The sequence below is a fragment of the Lepus europaeus genome, chromosome 16, assembly GCF_033115175.1.
Source record: "Lepus europaeus isolate LE1 chromosome 16, mLepTim1.pri, whole genome shotgun sequence".
NCBI lineage: Eukaryota > Metazoa > Chordata > Mammalia > Lagomorpha > Leporidae > Lepus > Lepus europaeus.
The window spans coordinates 60,368,460-60,387,667 of NC_084842.1; the positions used below are offsets into that span (position 1 = coordinate 60,368,460).

The 19,208-nt window shown below is 49.1% G+C and overlaps 1 protein-coding gene across 1 annotated transcript in view; it reads left to right on the forward strand.

The window, feature by feature from the left end:
* Nucleotides 1–19,208, forward strand: part of RELL1 (RELT like 1) — a 60,072-nt gene that overhangs the window by 29,933 nt on the left and 10,931 nt on the right. Inside the window, exons 2-6 of the mRNA XM_062213539.1 lie at nt 1,583–1,807; nt 3,527–3,598; nt 12,173–12,230; nt 15,549–15,785; nt 18,573–18,711. Coding sequence (XP_062069523.1) covers nt 1,583–1,807; nt 3,527–3,598; nt 12,173–12,230; nt 15,549–15,785; nt 18,573–18,708 — 728 coding nt within the window. The 3' untranslated portion in view covers nt 18,709–18,711. The remainder of the gene's footprint in view (nt 1–1,582; nt 1,808–3,526; nt 3,599–12,172; nt 12,231–15,548; nt 15,786–18,572; nt 18,712–19,208) is intronic.

The following is a 19,208-nucleotide window of genomic DNA, read 5'->3' on the forward strand; positions in this document are numbered from 1 at the left end:
GTGTTATGTTGTCCAACACTCTTCTGTACCCAGCTCCCAGCATGGTGCTTGTCTTGTAATGGGCGTGCAATAAATGTTGATTTGGATCAATGTTCAGATAAACAAGTGTACACGCTTCCATTTTTATGTTGGCACCCTGAGCCAAAATCTTAATGCCGTCTCTGATTTCTCCCCTTTTGTACTCTAATCTGTGGGTGAACCGAATTCTCCCAGAACATGTGGCGTGAGGACAGTTCTTTGTTTTGCTCGGTGCCATCTGCACTTGCCTCACGGGTGCCTGGCAGGGTGCCTGGCACGTGGAGGAGCACTGGCCGTGTGGCAGAGCTGGCTCTGTATGTCTTACACGTGCGTTAGTCTGTTTTCTGTTGTGGTAACTAAAGACCTGAGGCTGGGGAAAGAAGTGCTGTGGCATCTTCTCGACTCTGGTGCAGGCCTCCTGGCTACATCATAGTGAGAGTGTGTGCCAGAGGGAAGGATCACATGGTGAGACATAAAGTGTGTGAGTGAATGATGGAGAGAGAGAGGGAGAACGCCATGACAGCGGGACTTGCTTTACAACCTGATGCCAGTGTTAGTTCTTTCCTCGGGCAGTGCCATTTTGACTTAATTACCTTTGGCCAGGCCCCACCTCTTGGAGGTTCCCCACACAGCAGCACCGGCTTTCCAGCACGTGAACCTGTGGGGAGCACACTCAAACCGTATCCAAACCACAGCATTCAGCAGTCACTTACTGCATGTTCATAACAACCCTAGAAGGGTGGGCAGGTGCTGTTAGTATGCCCGTTTCCTAAGGACCTGAGGCTGTGAGATGCTGAGTCATCATTCTGTTGTCGCACAGCTGCTCAGTGGTGGAGTGGGAATTCAACCCAAGTCTCCTCTCTCCTTCTCTCTAAATCTGTGTCTTTCAAATACATAAATGAATGAATCTTAAAAACAAAGCGATCAAAGATAGATACAATGATCTGATCCCGTCTTACAGACGCGGAAACAGCACAGAGCAGTTCAGTCACATGGCCGTTAGTGGCCGGGCCACTGCTGCTGCTGCTGCCTGTGGCCTGGAGTTTTCACCCAGCGCCACGTTGTGTCTCTCTCTGATTGGTGTGGGTCACTAACTTGCATTCGTATCTTCTTCAGTTTTTCCCTGGGACATGGTGATACATGTTTGTAAATCACAAAAACTCAAAATAACGCAGTCCTTGTAAGGATGTCTTGGGTCCTGAGTTGCTCTGAACCGTCAAGGAGCGTGCTCTCCTGCGTGTGTGTGTTTACTCTGTGCTGCACACTTCGCTGAGGCCGTGTGTGTGCAGCCCACTCTGCGGAGGTGCTCTTTCGGGGCAGAACTGGAGGCTGGCTTCAAGGGGCTTTAAATCACCGAAAGGGATGGGCGCCCAGTCCAACAGCAGCAGGAACAGGAGATGAACTCGGTTCACTGTAGCCCAAGCCAGGGCTCAGACCCCCTGCGTCTGTTCAGCCTGCGGTGTTGGGAGCAGACCCTGAGCTACCATGAACGTCCCCTGGGGGTTGCAAGCGTTTCTTGTCCCCGACGGACATGCAGTGCAGCCCCGTGTGTTTCTTTCTGTAGACAACGTGGGCAGCCGCACGTTGCACTCCAGAGCCGAGACGACCCCGTCACCCACCAACAACACCGGGAATGGACACCCAGAGTACATCGCCTATGCCCTTGTCCCTGTGTTCTTCATCATGGGTCTCTTTGGAGTCCTCATCTGCCACCTGCTTAAGAAGAAAGGCTACCGTTGCACAACAGAAGCTGAGCAAGACATTGAAGAGGAAAAGGTGGAAAAGATAGGTAAACACCTGGATTCCTTCTGTTGGTGTGGCGGGGAGGGGGAGCGTTGTTTAAAGAAGAGACTCGCCCTGTACGCTTTCCGTCTCTGAGGCAAAGCCATCGACTTTATTAGCAGGCGGCGTGGTGCCGTGGAAGTGGGTGTGTCACACCAGTCTCGCCTGCCATTTGGCGTCTTGCTGTCACGCACTCCCCGTCCTTGCCCTGTGACCTTGGACAGGTCACGTGCTCTGCATCTCTTCTGGGTGTAACTTAATTGCAGTTCATCTCTAAGTAATTTAATGTTATTCGAGTGATGTTTCAGTTTCACTTAAATGAGGACACTGATCTTCACGTGGTAGGATTATTGTGAAATTTAGAGTGAAGATAACGTTTGGCGTGTGGCACGTCCGGCTGCTCAGTACGCATGAATCCTGGCTCTTATTACAGAATCACATTCTCATAAGAATGATGGGAAAATTGAGTCAGTCTCACCATGTTTGTGCTGTTGCTTCTGCTGGGGGAATTTATGTTCATTAAGGGAGTATGGGGGCAGTGCAGTAAAAAGTAAGGTGAGAACCTATGCTTCATCAGTAGTTGTCAGGTAGGGTTTGGAACACCCTGAGGGACACAGTCCCTTGCTCACTGGTGGGACAGCCCAGTCCCCCTGCCCCCTGCCCCCTGCCTCCAAGGGCAGTCGTGACTCTGCATATCCCCTTCAGCACACCCACGGGCAGGTTGTGCAGAAGGGTGACGTTTGGAGGAGCTCACTCTTCGGCCAACCCACAGGGCCCGGAGGGGGCAGGTTCCTCATTCCTTGCCAGCCTGCGCCCTGTTGGTGTTTCCCACCCCCACTGACCTTTGAGGCTGAGCAAGAACACAGTTGCAGGGTGAGTCATGGTTGAGCTTTTGAGCAAACCAAAGCTGAGTGTTTGTCAACAGAAAGGGGGGGGGGGCTCCTGCTCTCTTCCTTCCAAGGTACCCTCTAGAGTGGCTTAGCGGTCAGCTCTGGCTGCCTGAGCTGACACACGCACCCACGTGGGAGGGAAACTGACCTCTGTATGGGAAGACACTATCCCAGGGAAGGGGCAGGACACTGGGCACCGTGACTCATTCTCTCTGAAGTAGGGTGAGCTGTTTCAACCCTGCATCTTCGTCCTTGTCTTCATGAAACATTACCAGAATGGAGGTGTGATTTTTTTTTTTCCTCCCAAAGACCACATACACTGCAGGTACAGAGTTCCTCACAGTGAACTGAGTTTGTAGGGGAGTAATCATGGCCAATGTTGAGGTAATTAGGGAGTAAGTCTGCAATTAAAATAAAATCCAAGGAGAATTGTTTGCTTTTAATTAGCTTTCTTCATCCTATTTCCCCTAAGGGTTTAAAGAACTGATGAGAGACAGAGAGAGGGAGAGAGAGAAAGATAGAGAGAGAGAGGGAGAGGGGGAGATGGAAGATAGGTGTAAGGACAAATGCATTTGCAAATTGTTGTCTTGGAAATTGTGTGGGTGTCTGAACTTGAGAAGAGATTGGCGGGCAACTCTGGGACTTTCTTTTCATGCTTGTTCTGCCAAGAAATTCAGACGTGGTGTGCCTCAGGAGGTTCGGGGGAAGGAAGAGAGCTTAGGATGTTAGTGTGATCGCCTGAACTTTGGAAGCTGTTCACGGTGGGGTCCTGGGCTCTGCTGGACTTCGTGCTGGTGGTCAGTTGTAACCCATTCTGCACTCCTCTTTTCTTTCAGAGTTGAATGACAGTATCAATGAAAACAGTGACACTGTGGGGCAGATTGTCCACTACATCATGAAAAATGAAGGTATGCATAGTTTAGCGTTCTGGAAGAGTTCGGTATTCACATTCTATTGAAAACCTGCTCTGTGTGTTTGTTCTCTCAATAAATAATTCAGAGAAGGACCAAAAAAAAAAAAAAAAGAAAAAAGAAAACCTGCTCTGAAGAGTCAGGACTTGCAAGCACTCTCTTGCCTGTTCTTCTAAGCTCCCTAATGCCTTGGGTTCCAGCACGCGTTAGTGGCTCTCTGAGCATCAGTTGGTCCAAGAGTTGCAGGAGCCAGTGGTGGGCTTATGCTCAAATCCTGGCCTGGCTGCTTCCTGGTTGTGTGCAATTTGGGGCAAGTCCCCACACCTCATGAAGCCTCAGCTTCCTCCTGGCAGGGGAGAGTGCTAATCATGGTCACCTCAGACTGCTGTGGCTAACACACGCGGAGCGCTCAGATATCTCGTCCATTTTTTCACTTGAGAAAAATTGTATTAAAATGCAAAAATTGTATTAAAACGCACATAACAGAATTTACTACTGTAACTGTTTTAAGGTATGCCGTCGTGGCATTAGCTACATTCACATTGCTGTACAGCCGTCACCCCAGTCTAGCTCTAGAACATTATCATCATCCCACACTGAAATTCTGTATGTGTAAGCAGCCATTTGCTGTCCGCCATTCCCTCCACCATCTGCTGGTCACCCTGACGCTGCTTTCTATCTGTGGATATACCTATTCTTTGTTACCCGTTCTCTAACAAGTTTAACTTTTGTTGGAGCAGGGATTTCTTCTAGCCTCTAACACACCCACACCCTACATCAGAATACCTGGGTTCAGTTCTTGGCTCTAGTTCCTGACTCTAGCTTCCTGCTAATGCAGACCCTGGGAGGCAGCAGTGATGGCTCAAGTAATTGTGTGCCCACCACCCCTAGGGGAGACCTGGATTGACTTTATGGCTACAGCTTTAGCCCCCAGCCGTTGTAGGTGTTTTAGAATTTTCTATCTCTGTCTCTCAAATGAATAAAAAGATTAATAAAAAGAAGCTTAACTTCTATAAATGTATTTTTTGAAATATAGTTTAAAACTTCATCTTCTTAAATGAAAGATTTATTTGATCTTGATTAGACACATTAGGCCCTTGTTTTGGCACTGGTTGTTATGCCAGTGGGATATAGTTTTAGTCCCTTTTCTGTTGCTATCACTGAATACCACAGCCAAGGCAATTTCTAAGGAGCGGAGATTTGATTGGCTTACAGTTCTGAGGGCTGGAAAGTCCAAGAGGTGATGCCGGCATCTGCTTGGTGTCTGGTGTGGGACCCTCTTGCCGCACCATATAACAGGGTGAGCCAGAGCAGGTGTGCCGACGAGAGCTTGCTGCCCCCCCGCCATAGTCTCACTTTATTAACGCTTTACATACAAGAAGCAAGTTGGGTAGGGCCAAACCCGAGGCCAAGGGTCGGAGCAGCAGGAGGAAGGGACAGACGGCTGGGTAGACACCCACTCTGGAGCTGTGCCCCTGCAGGAGCCTCAGGCCCCACCTCTCCCACCAGGTGCACATGCTGAGGCCCAGGGCCCAGAGCTGTTCCCCACCACAAAGGTGAGACTCTGCTGGCAGGCAGGTAGGTGGGCCAACTCACAGCAGCTGCCCACAGGTGAGCTCATCTCCAGCGACTCTGGGATACCAGAGGATAGAACACGCTGAGCACGAGGGCCAGCAAAGCTGCCACGGTGCCCAGGACAAAGTCCTGGAGGCAGCCCTCATCTGGTGTGGTAGGGCCACGTGGTGGGGGGCCCACCCAGTCTTGGGGCCCCCAGGGACCCAGGGGCCCCGGCCCCTCAGGCACCGGCTCCTGCTTGGCCTCGAGCTCCTGCCAATCCAGGAAGCCTGGCTGGCAGCAGCCTGGGCTGCAGGGCCTAGGTCTGGGTGGTGCTCAGAATGCCCTGCCCTGGGGGACCTCTCCGCAGGAGAGTTCCATCGGCGGTCTAGAGTACATAAGCATAATGCGTCACGACCTGGCTCGCATCTACCGTCGTCACCGTGCTGTCATCAAATAAGCGCCAGCCCACGTCACTGTGCTGACTGCTGGGCAGGTGCGCACAGGCAGTGTAGTGGCCACCGATCATGCCTCTGTAGCGGTTGATGACAGAGAGCTCGCTTTTGTCACAAAGCCTTTTTCCGAAGCTCATTAGTGCGTGAATGGATTGATGGCCAAATCATGACCCAGGCATCTGCAAATACCATGAACGTGTGTGAGTTGGTAGGTGAAGTTTCCCACACGTGAATTCTTGGGGACACACCCAAGCCACAGCCCTGAGATTTCTGAGGCGTGTGGGATTCCCTGTCCCCATGCTCCGTAGCTGTGCGTTCTCATATTTGAGTGCTTTCTTCTCATGGCGACTTCAAAAACCTCCTCGCTGGGCTCTGGCTTAGCTCTGGTAGCTGCTGACTCATGCAGCGTGCCCCGATGTGGCCGAGCCATTTGTCCAGGGGTTGAAACTCCTCTGTGCTCCTGTTCTGCTACCTTCAGCCCTTCCCCAGGTACTTCCCCCGCCCACCCACCCTCACATGCCTGGCGCCGTGTGTTTGACTCTGCTCAGCTGTTTTTCACTTAGAGAGACTGTGGTTTCCTATTCAGCATAATTTCATTGCTGGTTTTACAGTATGTTTTATGTTTTCACAGTTCATCTAGATGATTTGTGTGTGTGGAGTCTCATTTAATCCTCAAAGCATCCCTGTCATATTGATACTGATACACTATTTCACAGATGAAGGAAAGAAGGCTCTAAGTGCTTATTTTTTTTTTTTTATTATTTTTATTTTTTGAGAATCTAAGAGTTACAGACAGGGAGGGAGAGACAGAGAGAGAGGTCTTCCATCTGCTGGTTCACTCGCCAAATGGCTGCAACGGCCAGAGCTGGGCTGATCTGAAGCCAGGAACCAGGAGCTTCTTCTGGATCTCTCACACACGTGCAGGGGCCCATGTGCTTGGGCCATCTTCTCCTGCTTTCCCAGGTCATAGCAGAGAGCTGGATCGGAATAGGAGCAGCTGGGAACCGGCACACATATGAGATGCCAGCGCCGCAGGTTTATTAACCTATTGCACGATAGTGCTGGCCTCATTTACCCCGTTTTAAAGATGAAAGAAACAGTGGCCCACAGCATAAGACTCTTGTCCAGGGTCCCCTGAGTGGCGCGTGGCAGGACAGTGTCAGCAGTGGGCTGCTTCCGTTAAGCCAACAGGGATGATGTCTTTTGCATCCCTGGGCAAATGCATTTTGTAAATTTCCTCACTGCCGATGCTCATGGGATGCTTCTCCTTTGTTTATTCCATCATTTGCCTGTCAGGAAGCAGTCTTTTTTTTTTTTAAATTATATTTATTTATTTGAAAGGCCAAGAAAGGAATGGAGAGGGGGGTGAAGAGAGAGTAGAGAGAGGGAGATTTTTGATCCACTGGTTCACATCCCCAAATACTAGCAGCAGCCAGGCCTCAGTCAGGCCCATGCCAGGACCTGGAACTCCATCCAAGTCTCCCACATGGGTGGCCATCGTCCACTGCTTTCCCGGATGCATTAGCAGGGAGCTGGACCAGAAGCAAAGCAGCCGGGACTCGAACTGGCGCTGCCATAGGGGATGCTGGAGTTGAAGGCGTCTAAAATGACCATTTCTCCATGTTTATTTAGGTTTTCTCTTCATAGATTCACAGATTTTTTAAAAATATTTGTAATCATGATATATGGACAGTTTTCTGCCTTGTATTTTTTTTCAGAGATTTATTTATTTGAAAGGCAGAGTTACAGAGAGAGAGAGCGAGGCGGGGACAGAGAGAGATCTTCCATCTGCTGGTTCACTTCCCAAATGGCCTCAATGGCCGGAGCTGGGCCAGACCAAAGACAGGAGCTAGGAGCTTCATCCGGGTCTCTCAAGTGTGTGCAGGGGCCCAAGGACTTGGGCCATCCTCTGCTGCTTTCCCAGACACATTAGCAGGGAGCTGGATCCTAATTAGAGCAGCTGGGACTTGAACCAGCACCCATATGGGATGCTGGTGCTGCAGGCAGCAGCTTTACCCTCTGTGCCACAGCACTGGCCTCGTTTACTTTGTATTTTTCATTTGACAAGTGTTGTGATGTTTTATTTGTGCTCTCGGTGACATTCTTGTCTGTGGTTTGATCACATTGTCATGTCTGTAGTGACGGAAAACCATTGCAGTGAAGTGTCTCTTGGAGGATGGATTTGCCAGCTGTCTGCCAGGCAAACACACCTTGTTTCTCTGCACCCTCACAACTCTTCTGGCGCGGGGGACCTGTTCTCCAGCTCTCCAGATGCAGCTGGGGTAATCCTCCTGCCTGGAGTCGGCATCAAATCCTGAGAGTGAAGGGCTCCGTCTGACGAGCCTGCCCTGCCCATTGCCTCAGATCCAGTTCTGACTCTGGGCTTCCAGGGCTTGTGACTGCCTGGCTGCAAACGTGGGGGTCCCCTCAGCCACTCCTCAAGTTTGGTAACTGCCTAGGAAGGCTGCCGGGACTCCAGGAAACATTCTGTGCCGGTCACTGGTTTGTTACAGAGGCTCCAACTCCGGAGCGCCTGGGAGGAAGAGCCGTGGGGGGCGAGTGTTGACAGGCTCCTGGCTTCTCCTGCCCTCTCAGCAGTGTCCTCCTTGAAGCAGCTTCGTGCTTAGCAGCCCAGAAGCTCACCACATGTTGGTGTTGAGGCTTTTAAAGAGCTCGATCTCCAGCCCTGGACCAGCTTCCCACTTCCCAGAGGTCCCTGGGAGGGGCTGAAAGTGCCCATCTTGTTCCCCTTCTGCCATTCTGGTGACTGCCCCCCCCCCCCGAGGCTGCCTAGGGCCCCCCCTGTCGGTCACCTCTTCAGAGTAGACTCACTGGTGACCCAAAGAAACAATAACAGAAGATACTCCTGTGCCTTGGGCATTTCCAAGGACTTCAGGAGCTTTGTGCCAGGAGCCAGGGACCAAGACTGAATTGATTTTATTTTCTACCACACCTGTGCCCCGATGTCCTCCTAATCCCAAGGTTGGGGTAATCACAGGCTTATCTTTTAGTTTATCTTTTTGAACAGAGCTGAACTGAATATCGGTCAGTCATTGGCATTTTCAGCTGTCTCATGTAGTAAAGTGGAGAGTCCCACCATTATTCCTCAAACACCTTTCCCAAACACCTCTGAGTTTTTACACCAGGGGACAGAATCTCTTTGTGACTTTTTTTTTTTTTTTTTTAAGACAGGCAGAGTTAAGACAGTGAGAGAGAGACAGAGAGAAAGGTCTTCCTTCCATTGGTTCACCCCCCAAATGGCTGCCACGGCCTGCGCAGCGCGCCGATCCGAAGCCAGGAGCCAGGTGCTTCCTCCTGGTTTACCATGTGGGTGCAGGGCCCAAGCACTTGGGCCATCCTCCATTGCCTTCCCAGGCCACAGCAGAGAGCTGGACTGGAAGAGGGGCAACCAGGACAGAACCTGGTGCCCCAACTAGGACTAGAACCCCGGGGTGCCGGCGCCACAGGTGGAGGATTAGTCTAGTGAGCCATGACGCCGGCCTCTTTGTGACTTCTTACAGCTCAATTTTTTATTGGAGCAGAAGGAATTCCTTTATAAACCATCAGGGCTGACTCTGATGTAATCAGATCAGGATTACTGAGTGGGTTCTAATACTGGCTATGGTTGGTTGTACAAATATGCTGAGAGCCACTACTCAAACTGTTTGGGCAGAGTCTTGGACATTTAAGGAGTAGGAGGGAGAGTGTTGGGGATAAACACCCATCCCATAGTCAGACTAGATTTTGTGGCCTCGTCTATTGCTGTCTAGCAGTGCGATTGGCCAGTTATAATCCCTAGGCCTATAACTATAAAATGGATATAGAGATTCTGTCTACTGTTAGGGTTATCAGAAGCGTCCAACATGGTAAGGTCTCTAATGGTTCCAGGCAGTGACTGGCACAAACCAGGCACTTAAATTATGGTGCTGGCAATGTTCTTGCTTGGAAAGTTTGTCTTGAGTGTAAAGCAAACTGAGTGGTGGTAGGAGAGATGACAGGATGTTTTTCTTGCCCAATTTGGATTGTTTTATGCGTATTCTCAAGTGGGAATCCAGGGAATTTTTTTTTTTTTCTGGAAAATGGTGCACGCTAGAAAATCCCCCATTCTTGATGGGTTTTCCTAGCTTTGGACCTGACTCCTCCCATTCTCGGGCAGCCCTGGAAAGGAAGTGTAGTTGACAGAATGTTGGCCAGTGTGGTGAAAAGGCACCCTTGTGGCTTACTGGAGTTACAAGTATTAGGCAAGCAGGAGATAGATACTCAGTAGGACTCAATTAGATAATTGTTTTTTAATGGTAATTTCACAACCAAATTAAAGCATATGTTTAAGCTCTAATGGTGCTATGTTGAAAGAATCCTCTTATTATAGGGAACCAAAAACATTCCTCAGGGACAGGGACTGGCGTTTCCTCCCTGGTGTAGATTGGAGGTTAGCCTGGAGGGAAGGGTAAGTGTACACGCACAGGTGCAGGGATGCGTGTGTGCGTGTGTGCATGTACACGCCAAGTGCTCGCCCGTCTCAGGGTGGGTGTGAATGTTGGTCGCCTAGAAAGTTGAGTCTACCGAGAGCTCTTAATCAGGGCAAAGAAGGGAATTTTCACTAATTAATTTTAAGAGAGAAGGGCAAGTTACAGGAATCCAGGTTCCCATGAGAAATACAAGTTTCCAAAAAAAAAAAAAATCTTTAGGAATGGTATTAATATATTTTATCTTCCTTATACCACATTATAATTTGATGTTTCATTTTAGGTGATTATTATTATTTTATCAGTGATTCATTTCCTCAGGCAACTATTAAAAAAATTTTTTTTTCTAAAAAGCTCATTCCTGAAAAAAAAACAAACCAATTCATTCCTGTAAGTGCTGTTAATGCTGTCTTTGTTTTCATACCTTTGGTAGTTGTCTTTCCTCTTTTTTATGTTTGTGGTGTTGAAGTTTGAGAAATGATTGCAGACTAAATGTAAACTGGTAAATTATTGTGTATTTTGTGTACAATAAATGCAAAACCATATATGGGATTGTCTATCCAAACCTGTTATCTGGAAGAAAATTGTTTTCCTGTATGCTCCTTCCTAGTCAAAAGAGGAGGTGCCTGACATCCCTAGATTACAGTTAAGTACATTTTAGAGTGGTACCGTGCCATCTTTGTTGGGTGGGAGGGGGTACCACAGGCCCATTTTCTGTCCTGTTTTTGTAAGGACAGGAGTCTTAGGTCAGAGTTTGTGTTTGCAGGTGCATTTGTGTAGCTTCACAGACGTCATGGAGGGCAGAGGCAGTGTTTCCTTTAGCAAAGGACACTATGTCGTGTTAACATTTATTTTAACAAGCCCCTCTCTCACGGGTTGCAGAGAGGCAACACAGCCCACCATGTGGGTGACCGTTGGATTGGGGCTGGGAAATTCTTCTTGCATCTGAAGCATAGAATTGTAGACAGTGCATAGATGTGTAATATTCATGGGGGGCTGGTAGGAAAAAGTGGAGATAGGCTTTTGGGCAGGACACTGATGGAAACCATCTGAGAAGCAGCGCGCATGGAGCGAGCCCCACCTGGGAGTGCGCACGGCAGCGGGGTCGGAGTGGAGTGAGTCGGCCTCCTCTGTCGCTTAGGTGCTGAAGGTTCAATGTCAGTGTCGGCTTACTTGGTCAGTGTGATTCTTAAAAATTCCTTCCTCCCTAGAGAATTTGCTTTGGTTAGTCATTGCGCTTTCACAATCAATGGAAAAAGTTAGGAGTCGGCAATGACATTTGCCTTTGCCGATTAATAGATCAAGAGGAACTTGGATGTTTACTTCAACCTTTCGTTCTTGAGAGCATGACCATTGTCCAAAGGCAAAAAGAACATGTGTGAGGGGTAAGGCTGGGGGTGGGGGTGGAGGAGGAACCCAAGGAGCTGAGGTTTCATTTTCATTTTTAAATAGTTGCTGAGTCCTCCATCTGCAAATTTAAATTTTTGAAAACATTAACATTAAGAGTCTAATGTAAGTCAACCTCTATTACCTGACTTATGGGTTGTGATGAGTGGCTGAAATGTTAAGGTATCTGTCCAGATTTAAATGTTTGCATGGTTCTGAAGTAAAACTAAGCCAAACTGGCCCATCTGGAAAGTTGGCCCTCCCCATCCCTAGTTTAATGTGGAACAGGCTTGACACTTAATGGATCTCCAGAGTTTGTTTAAAGCTAATGATTCGTGCACACACAAATTATTAGAAGACACAGGTCCCTGGGTTTGTCAAAAGGGGCTAACTGCAGTGGAGTAGCAGCATCTAAATGTTCCTTTGGTTTAAAGGGACAGAATTGTTTCTTCTATGTTATTGTTCCTAATGGTATGTAGGAAGCAAAGCACTACATCCTGTCACTCATACCAAATTCCTGTGTGATCCAGGGGCAGATGGTGCCACGTGCTGGGGTTACCCTGGGAAAGGTCCTTTCTTATCCAGGGCCTGCAGACCTGGGCTCTGAACTGGAGAGACTGAATTAGGTGTTTTTCTCACAGCTTTTTGATGGGATAATTCTGAGATTACCCATCTTACTCATTCCATTTAATTTTATTTTTGTTCCCTAGCAAATGCTGATGTCTTAAAGGCAATGGTAGCAGACAACAGCCTGTGTGATCCGGAAAGGTAAGCACCTCTCCTACCTTTTACTGGGCATGGTTTTTTTGCGGTTCTTTGCTCAAATGTGATGACAATTGCAAGGCTGATCTGTTAGGTAATTCCTTGCTGTTGGGCACTGTCCTGCTCGTTTTAGGGCGCTCACCCCTCCCTACGTGCCAGAGCACTAGCTAGCTCTCACGTGACTCCAGGCATGACAACCCGAGTCTCCCCACATTGTCCCTGTCCCTGGGGTAGGAACCTTTGCTAGTTGAGGACGACTGTTGGAGAATGGCGATGGAAGAAGTTAAGGGCATGCGCACAGCCTTGGCACCGGGGCACGCCGGCTGGGTCCTCCCTCTGCTACTTAGTGACTGCCTATTCCTCCCTGGGCTCAAGGTCTGTCCTCTACAGCAGGGGTGGAGAACCTTTATTCTGCCAAGGGCCATGTGGATATGTATAGCACCATTTGCAGCCCATACAGAATTATTAGCTTAAAAATTAGCCTGCTATAGACTTAGTGAATTTCAAGTCCTGCCTGGCGTTGCCTTGGCAGGGTCAGGCCAAATAATTTTGCAGGCCGGACATTCCCCACCCCGATCTAGAGCATGGAGATAACCACTGTCCCTACTTCGTTGGGTTGTTAAAAGGAAAAGATACCTTTACTAACCTCAGGCATTGAAAAACCTGCATGGCCAATGACGAGTAAACAAGTGACAAACCTGTCAAACTTTACATACTTTGCTGGTTAGAGACACCTGTTATGTTCTCTTTTTGTATTACTGTTTTAGGTTTTGATTGTTGCATATCGTATTCCTTCATAATTAGTTACAGATCACTGTGTTTCTATATACTTTCAATAAGGAGCATGTTTTGAATGCCTGTTGTGTACTGGTTACACACTTATTGAATACCTGCCGTGTGCAAGAGCTGAGCGTTTACAGACCCGTGCTGTGGGGGAACTCAGTCTAGCGGGGAATAAAGAGCCTGAATGTTCTGTAGGAGAAGCAGCGACCAGAGGGCCTGGCACAGAAGAGCTGAACCAGGAGTGTGCAAGAGGTGGGACAGGAGGCAGGAGGAAGTCTGGAGAAAAGGCACGAGAGCATGAAAGTGTGGAAGGCACCGCACCTGGGGATGCTTTGGTTTGGAGCGTTGAGAGAGTGTGCTCTGGCCAGTAGCAAGGAGGGCTGGCGAAGTAAATTAGGACTGAGTGATGTGGCAAGGAGGTTGGAAGCACTTCCTATGTGGGTGGTACACCCACCTCGTCCTAAATGTGTCGTGTGTTTGTCACTGTGGCCGTGTTAGATGCACATTCTAGAGAAATGAGAGTGCAGGTAGGTGAGGTAAGGAAGCTCTGGTGATGTAGCTTCTAGTGAGAGACACAGGACTGTGGTTTCTCCCACATTCTGGCCCAGATTCGGTCATGGTATCTTTGTATTAACTGTCTTTGGGCATCCTATAGCGCCACAGCCAGTACTTGGTACATGTTCGTTGAATGGATGCTGTTAAACCCTTAAATTCAGCCTTCTCACGTGAGGAGTTAATTGAATGTGCTCCTACCCCAGGAAGGCGATGCTGCCTGGTTTTATTCTGGCAGGTTGAAGGGCACCCCCAGAGAGCAGGTGCTGTGTGTTGCTGTCTGAGAACACGTGCTTGGCCGTGGGCTGTCTGTGTGTAGCCTGCAGGCCGTCGGTTCTCAACAGCACAGACGCTGCTTTCTGCTATTCGGAACCAACTCGGGTGCCCTGGGGACTCTGGCCACAATCGCAGGTATCAGGCTGTGCACCCAGGTGGGGCCGAGGCTGTGTCCTGGCCAGCCTGGCCCTGGCCTGCTCTGATGCTTCCCGACATGTGCTGTTTGAAAGGAGCCAACATCTGGTGTATCTTTGAACTTCTTGAAGATCCTGTGTATCTATGGGTCTCGCAGTTTTTTGCAACAAAATAAACTCATTTTTTCCACTTCTGCTTCTGCGTAGGTTTCAGGTGGTCTGGCCATGTTTCTTCCAGATTATCAAAGTAGTCTCCCCTGCTTCAGAGGCACTGTAGTTCACGTGGAGGCAGAGTGCATGGATTCTGGAATTACGCTTTCTGTGTCTGGATCTCAGATCTATTGCTTATTTGCTGTACCATCTTGGACAAGTTACTTTACTTCTCTGCGCTTCAATGTCCTCATTTTTAAAGTGAGGAAATTAATACTATTTATGGTGTTGGATTTATAAAGATTAATTGGATTAACATACTTAGCAATTTTTATTGTTACTTTTATTACCACTCATTGATAATAGAGCCAGATTGGATCAAATATTTTGATTATCTGAAATCATCTGCTATTTGGTTGAAATTCAGGTTTTTCTTTCCTTCAGGGTACACTGAAAAGTACTTCCAAAAGTTCATGGAAAAATCGAATGAAAAGATAGGTTTATTTTGGTGCACATATTCATTGAAATCCATGAGTATTTTTTCATAATATTCATTTCTGTGAACTTCTTGAAGATCCAATGTATGGATCTCACAGTTTTTTTTCAACAAAATAAACTCATTTTTCCCCAAGGATTTATTTATTTGAAAGGCAGAGTTACAGAGAGGCAGAGTTGGAGAGAGAGAGAGAGAGAGAGAGAGAGAAAGAGAGAGAGTCCCCAATCCTCTGGCCCACTCCTCAGATAGCTACAATGGCTGGAGCCGTGCTAATCTGAAGCCAGGAGCCAGGAGCTTCTTCCAGGTCTCCCATGCCTGTGCAGGGGCCCAAGTACCCTGGCCATCTTCCACTGCTTTCCCAGGCCACAGCAGAGAGCCAGATCGGAAGTGGAGCAGTCGGCACACGAACCAGCACCCATATGGGAGGCCGGCACTGCAGGTGGTGGCCCTACCTGCTACGCCACAGCACCTGTCCCAGTAAACTCATTTTTAAATTCTATTTTCCACAAACTTTTTGAAGCATCCTCATATGTTCAAGGCTTAGAGTTCTGGGTCTGCACTCGGCCATGTGTGAGAAAGGAGAATGACTGGTTGAGAAGGGAGGTGGGTATTTTAGGAAGAAACAGAATACTTTAAAGTCAAACGGTGAATCATCGTTAGCAGCCGTGGTTGGTTTCCAGTCAATTAATTCCATCCAGTAAGTGATAAATTACATTCATGCTGTTCAAGATGGGTTGTGGTGGTGTGGTCAGAAGAGCTGAATACCTGCTGTCTGGTAGTGCCTGCAAAATCTATTTGCACAGTTGGAAGATACATATTGGTTTTTATTTCCGATTTAAACCTGCTTCTCTGTTCACAGGGGGAGAGACTGTGCTAGCTGGTATTTCCTTAAGTAACCAGTTCCACCTTTTCTTTTTCCTGTGCCTATCTTAGCCCCGTGAGCCCCAGCACTCCCGGGAGCCCGCCTGTGAGTCCTGGGCCCTTGTCACCAGGGGCCACCCCCGGCAAGCACGTCTGTGGCCACCATCTGCACACAGTGGGCGGTGCCGTCGAGAGGGACGTGTGTCAACGGTGTCGGCACAAGCGATGGCATTTCACAAAGCCCACCAACAAGTCCAAAGAGAGCCGACCCAGGCGCCAAGGAGAAGTCACTGTCCTCTCTGTGGGCAGGTAAGATCCCTGAGGTGGCCATGGTGGCCGGAGGGTGCCGGTTGGCACCTGCCTGCCCACTGTGGAGTGTGTCCTCCTAAGCCGGGCTCAGGCCAGATTTGCAGGTTTCACAATGCTTTCTTTTCAGTGTCTGGGGTTTTTCCAACAGCAGATGAACCCTGAAAGGCAGCTCTTGGTAGATCACGTGGGCAGTGTATTAACTAAGGCACATACTCGCTGGAGCAAACAAAGCCTCGATTCCCCACTAAATACAGAATAAATGTATTTACTTCACTGTGAGAATCCAGAGCTGGTGACCGAAACCTCCGTAGTTGGCTCGTCCAGAGTCCCAGGCCCCTTCCCTCTGTGGCTGTGCCGGGTTTGTATGAAGGAGAAGGTTGGTGCAGGCAGTGGTCATGGGCTGGGCTTGGGAATGGTACCCAGCACGCGCCTCAGATTCACTGGCTGGAACTCAGCCGCTTGGCAGCACCAGCCAGGGACCTGGGGAGTGTCATCAGCTCGCGCCCGGGGTGAGAGAAGACACGGGTCTCGTCCAGCTCTCCAGTCTGCCGCATGAGGTCCACAGGAATCGGTGACTGCTTTCTTTTCAATCCCTCCCCCTGTGTCCGCAAAGTAACATCTACTTGTGACCCACGCGTGCTATGAGGACCCCGCTGGTGAGCGAGGTGACAGGAAGCCTTTTGCAGGGGAATGTGGTTTGGGTTGCGAGCCCCATGCAGGAAGTGCATTGCCGATGCTACATGCAGACGGGCTGTTAGAAAGGAGCAGTGGTGAGCACACTGGTTGTCCTCAGACTGGGTCAGCACTGAACAAAGGGACAGTACTGGAGACGAGGTCTTTCCTTTTCTCCTGAGAAACCTCAGAGAAGGGAAGCCCAAACTCGGTGCATCTGCATCACCCAAAGCTTGGCAGCACTGCGTAAAACTGTTCCTTTGCTCTGTGCCTCGGTTTCCTACTCTGTAAAGTGGGGATGTTAGGCTTGTGCACCTCCCGGGCTTGCTGTGAGAGGAAGTGACTCCCATAGAGGTCTCGGACCACCTTTGGGCACTGGTGCACTCAAGGAGCCTTGGCCATTATTACTGTGATGTTAACCCAGCTGGCTTTCATCATGTGTTGCAAAAGCAAGGAGAAGACTGGAGGGCTGTTCGCCTCCGACAGCGACACAGTACAACTCCTGACCACGCTGCTTTATTAAGAGGCAGAGTCATGGGAATTTATGAATGCAAATGTAATGAGAACCTGTAGCTGGCTTGCACAAAGCCTGTTTTGTTTGCTTTAAAACAAAAATCTGCTGACATTTTCAAGTCAGATCCCACGTGGCTTTGTAGGATGACCCCAGTCCAACCCTCTTTCTTGGGTGTTGGATACTCTGGGCGTTGAACTATTCCAGGCTGTTTTTCAGCACGCACTGCTTAAGAGAGCTCTCCCAGTTCAGTGGAATAGCATTGTGTCCACAGCTTTTCCCTGCACTTCCTTCCACTCCCTCAGTCTTCCTCCTCCTCGCGGTTGGTGATCTCATTTTGGACAAAGGAGGAGAATTTACTTGAGATGCTTTGAAGGGAAATTAAGACCAGAAATAGAAAGAAACTGTTATGAAAGACTAAGCATTTGATGGTGATGTACAGTGAAATTGAGTAAATTTAACTTCTCCCTTCATTCTAATGAAAATCTCATCACCAACTTCTTTTTTTTTTAATTTTTAAAAAAATTTTTTATTTTATTTATTTATTTATTTATTTTGACAGGCAGAGTGGTTAGTGAGAGAGAGAGACAGAGAGAAAGGTCTTCCTTTGCCGTTGGTTCACCCTCCAATGGCTGCTGTGGCCGGCGCATCATGCTGATCCGAAGCCAGGAGCCAGGTGCTTCTCCTGGTCTCCCATGCGGGTGCAGGGCCCAAGCACCTGGGCCATCCTCCACTGCCTTCCCGGGCCATAGCAGAGAGCTGGCAGGAAGAGGGGCAACTGGGATAGAATCCGGCGCCCCAACCGGGACTAGAACCCAGTGTGCCAGCGCCGCAAGGCGGAGGATTAGCCTGTTAAGCCACAGCGCCGGCATCACCCACTTCTTTAAAATTTTTGTAATACCATAAGAAAGTTAACCCATATTTGTCTTAAACAACAGCCACGGGGTGGGCATGTGGCCCTGTGGTTGGGACACCTGTCACGATGCCCGTGTCCCATGCTGGAGTGCCTCCTTTGGACTCCCAGCCCTGCTTCCAGCTCCAGGTTCCGGCTAATGCACACCCTGGGAGGCAGCAGGTGATGGCTGAAGTAGCCGGGTTCCGGCCACCCATGTTGGAGACCTGGGATGGCTTCCTGGCTCTTGTATGTGTGTGTGCTGGGACAGGACTATCTGACGGGGTGTGTTTTCATAAGGTAGTTCTCTCCTGAACGTTTTATGTACATCAGCCTAATTTGTGAAACAGTCGATCTTTTATCCAGCCCTCTGTGAGTAGAAAAACTGATGTTAACACCCCTGCCACTGTTGGAAACCAGCTCTCTGGGCTGCTTCCTATTTGGGTACCTGTGTTCTTCAGTGCGTTTTGCATGCTCCATAAAAATCCAGCACAGTCTGTGATGTGGTTGAGGGAACTCAGCTGGGAACGTGGCAGGTGCAGAAGGCCACCGGGTAGGGACCCCATCCTGGTGAGTGTGTGGTTTCTCTTTGCTGTGCCAAGTTTTGACTGAGTTTGTTTGGGGCCCTCTAGACTGACAATTTTTTTATCCATTCGTAAATCCTGTTGACTGGAGACACGGATCCCATCACAGCTCCTCTTCCTGCCCTCAGGTTCAGAGTCACAAAAGTGGAGCACAAGTCCAACCAGAAGGAGCGGAGAAGTTTGATGTCAGTGAGTGGGGCCGAGGGCGTCAATGGAGAGGTGCCTGCGACGCCTGTGAAGAGAGAACGCAGTGACACGGAGTAGCAGGTGAGCTGCGGCGTCGGCGACGCTGGCGGAGGGGTGGGCATTTGCCAGGGAAGCCAGGGGATCTTCTGGGAGAGACTGAGGGGGACTGAACCTGGTCTTGGGAAGAAGCCACAAAGTCTGTGTCTCCAGGGGCTTGGCCTGCATGACAGTGAGAAGAGAGGATTCCCTGGGAGGCAATGTGAAGTGGTGGGGGAGTGTGGCAAACCAGAAACCACATCACCCATCATCACCCATTGTGTGGGCAGACAGTGCCTAGTGTTTGCTACATCTTCTTACTCAGAAAACAAAATCCAGACTTCTAGAATGTGAAATCCCCACAGGTTTCTAAATGTTAAATTTCCTTTAAAAAACCTTGCAGGACAAATGACACGTACTCTTGTAGTCTTTCCTAAGTAAACGGAGAGCCAAAAAGGCTAGAGCAAGCACACGGATGCTCCTTGGGTGGAGCTGGAAATCAGTTTGCTCTGATGTGCACATCAAAGGAAGTAACCTCAGTA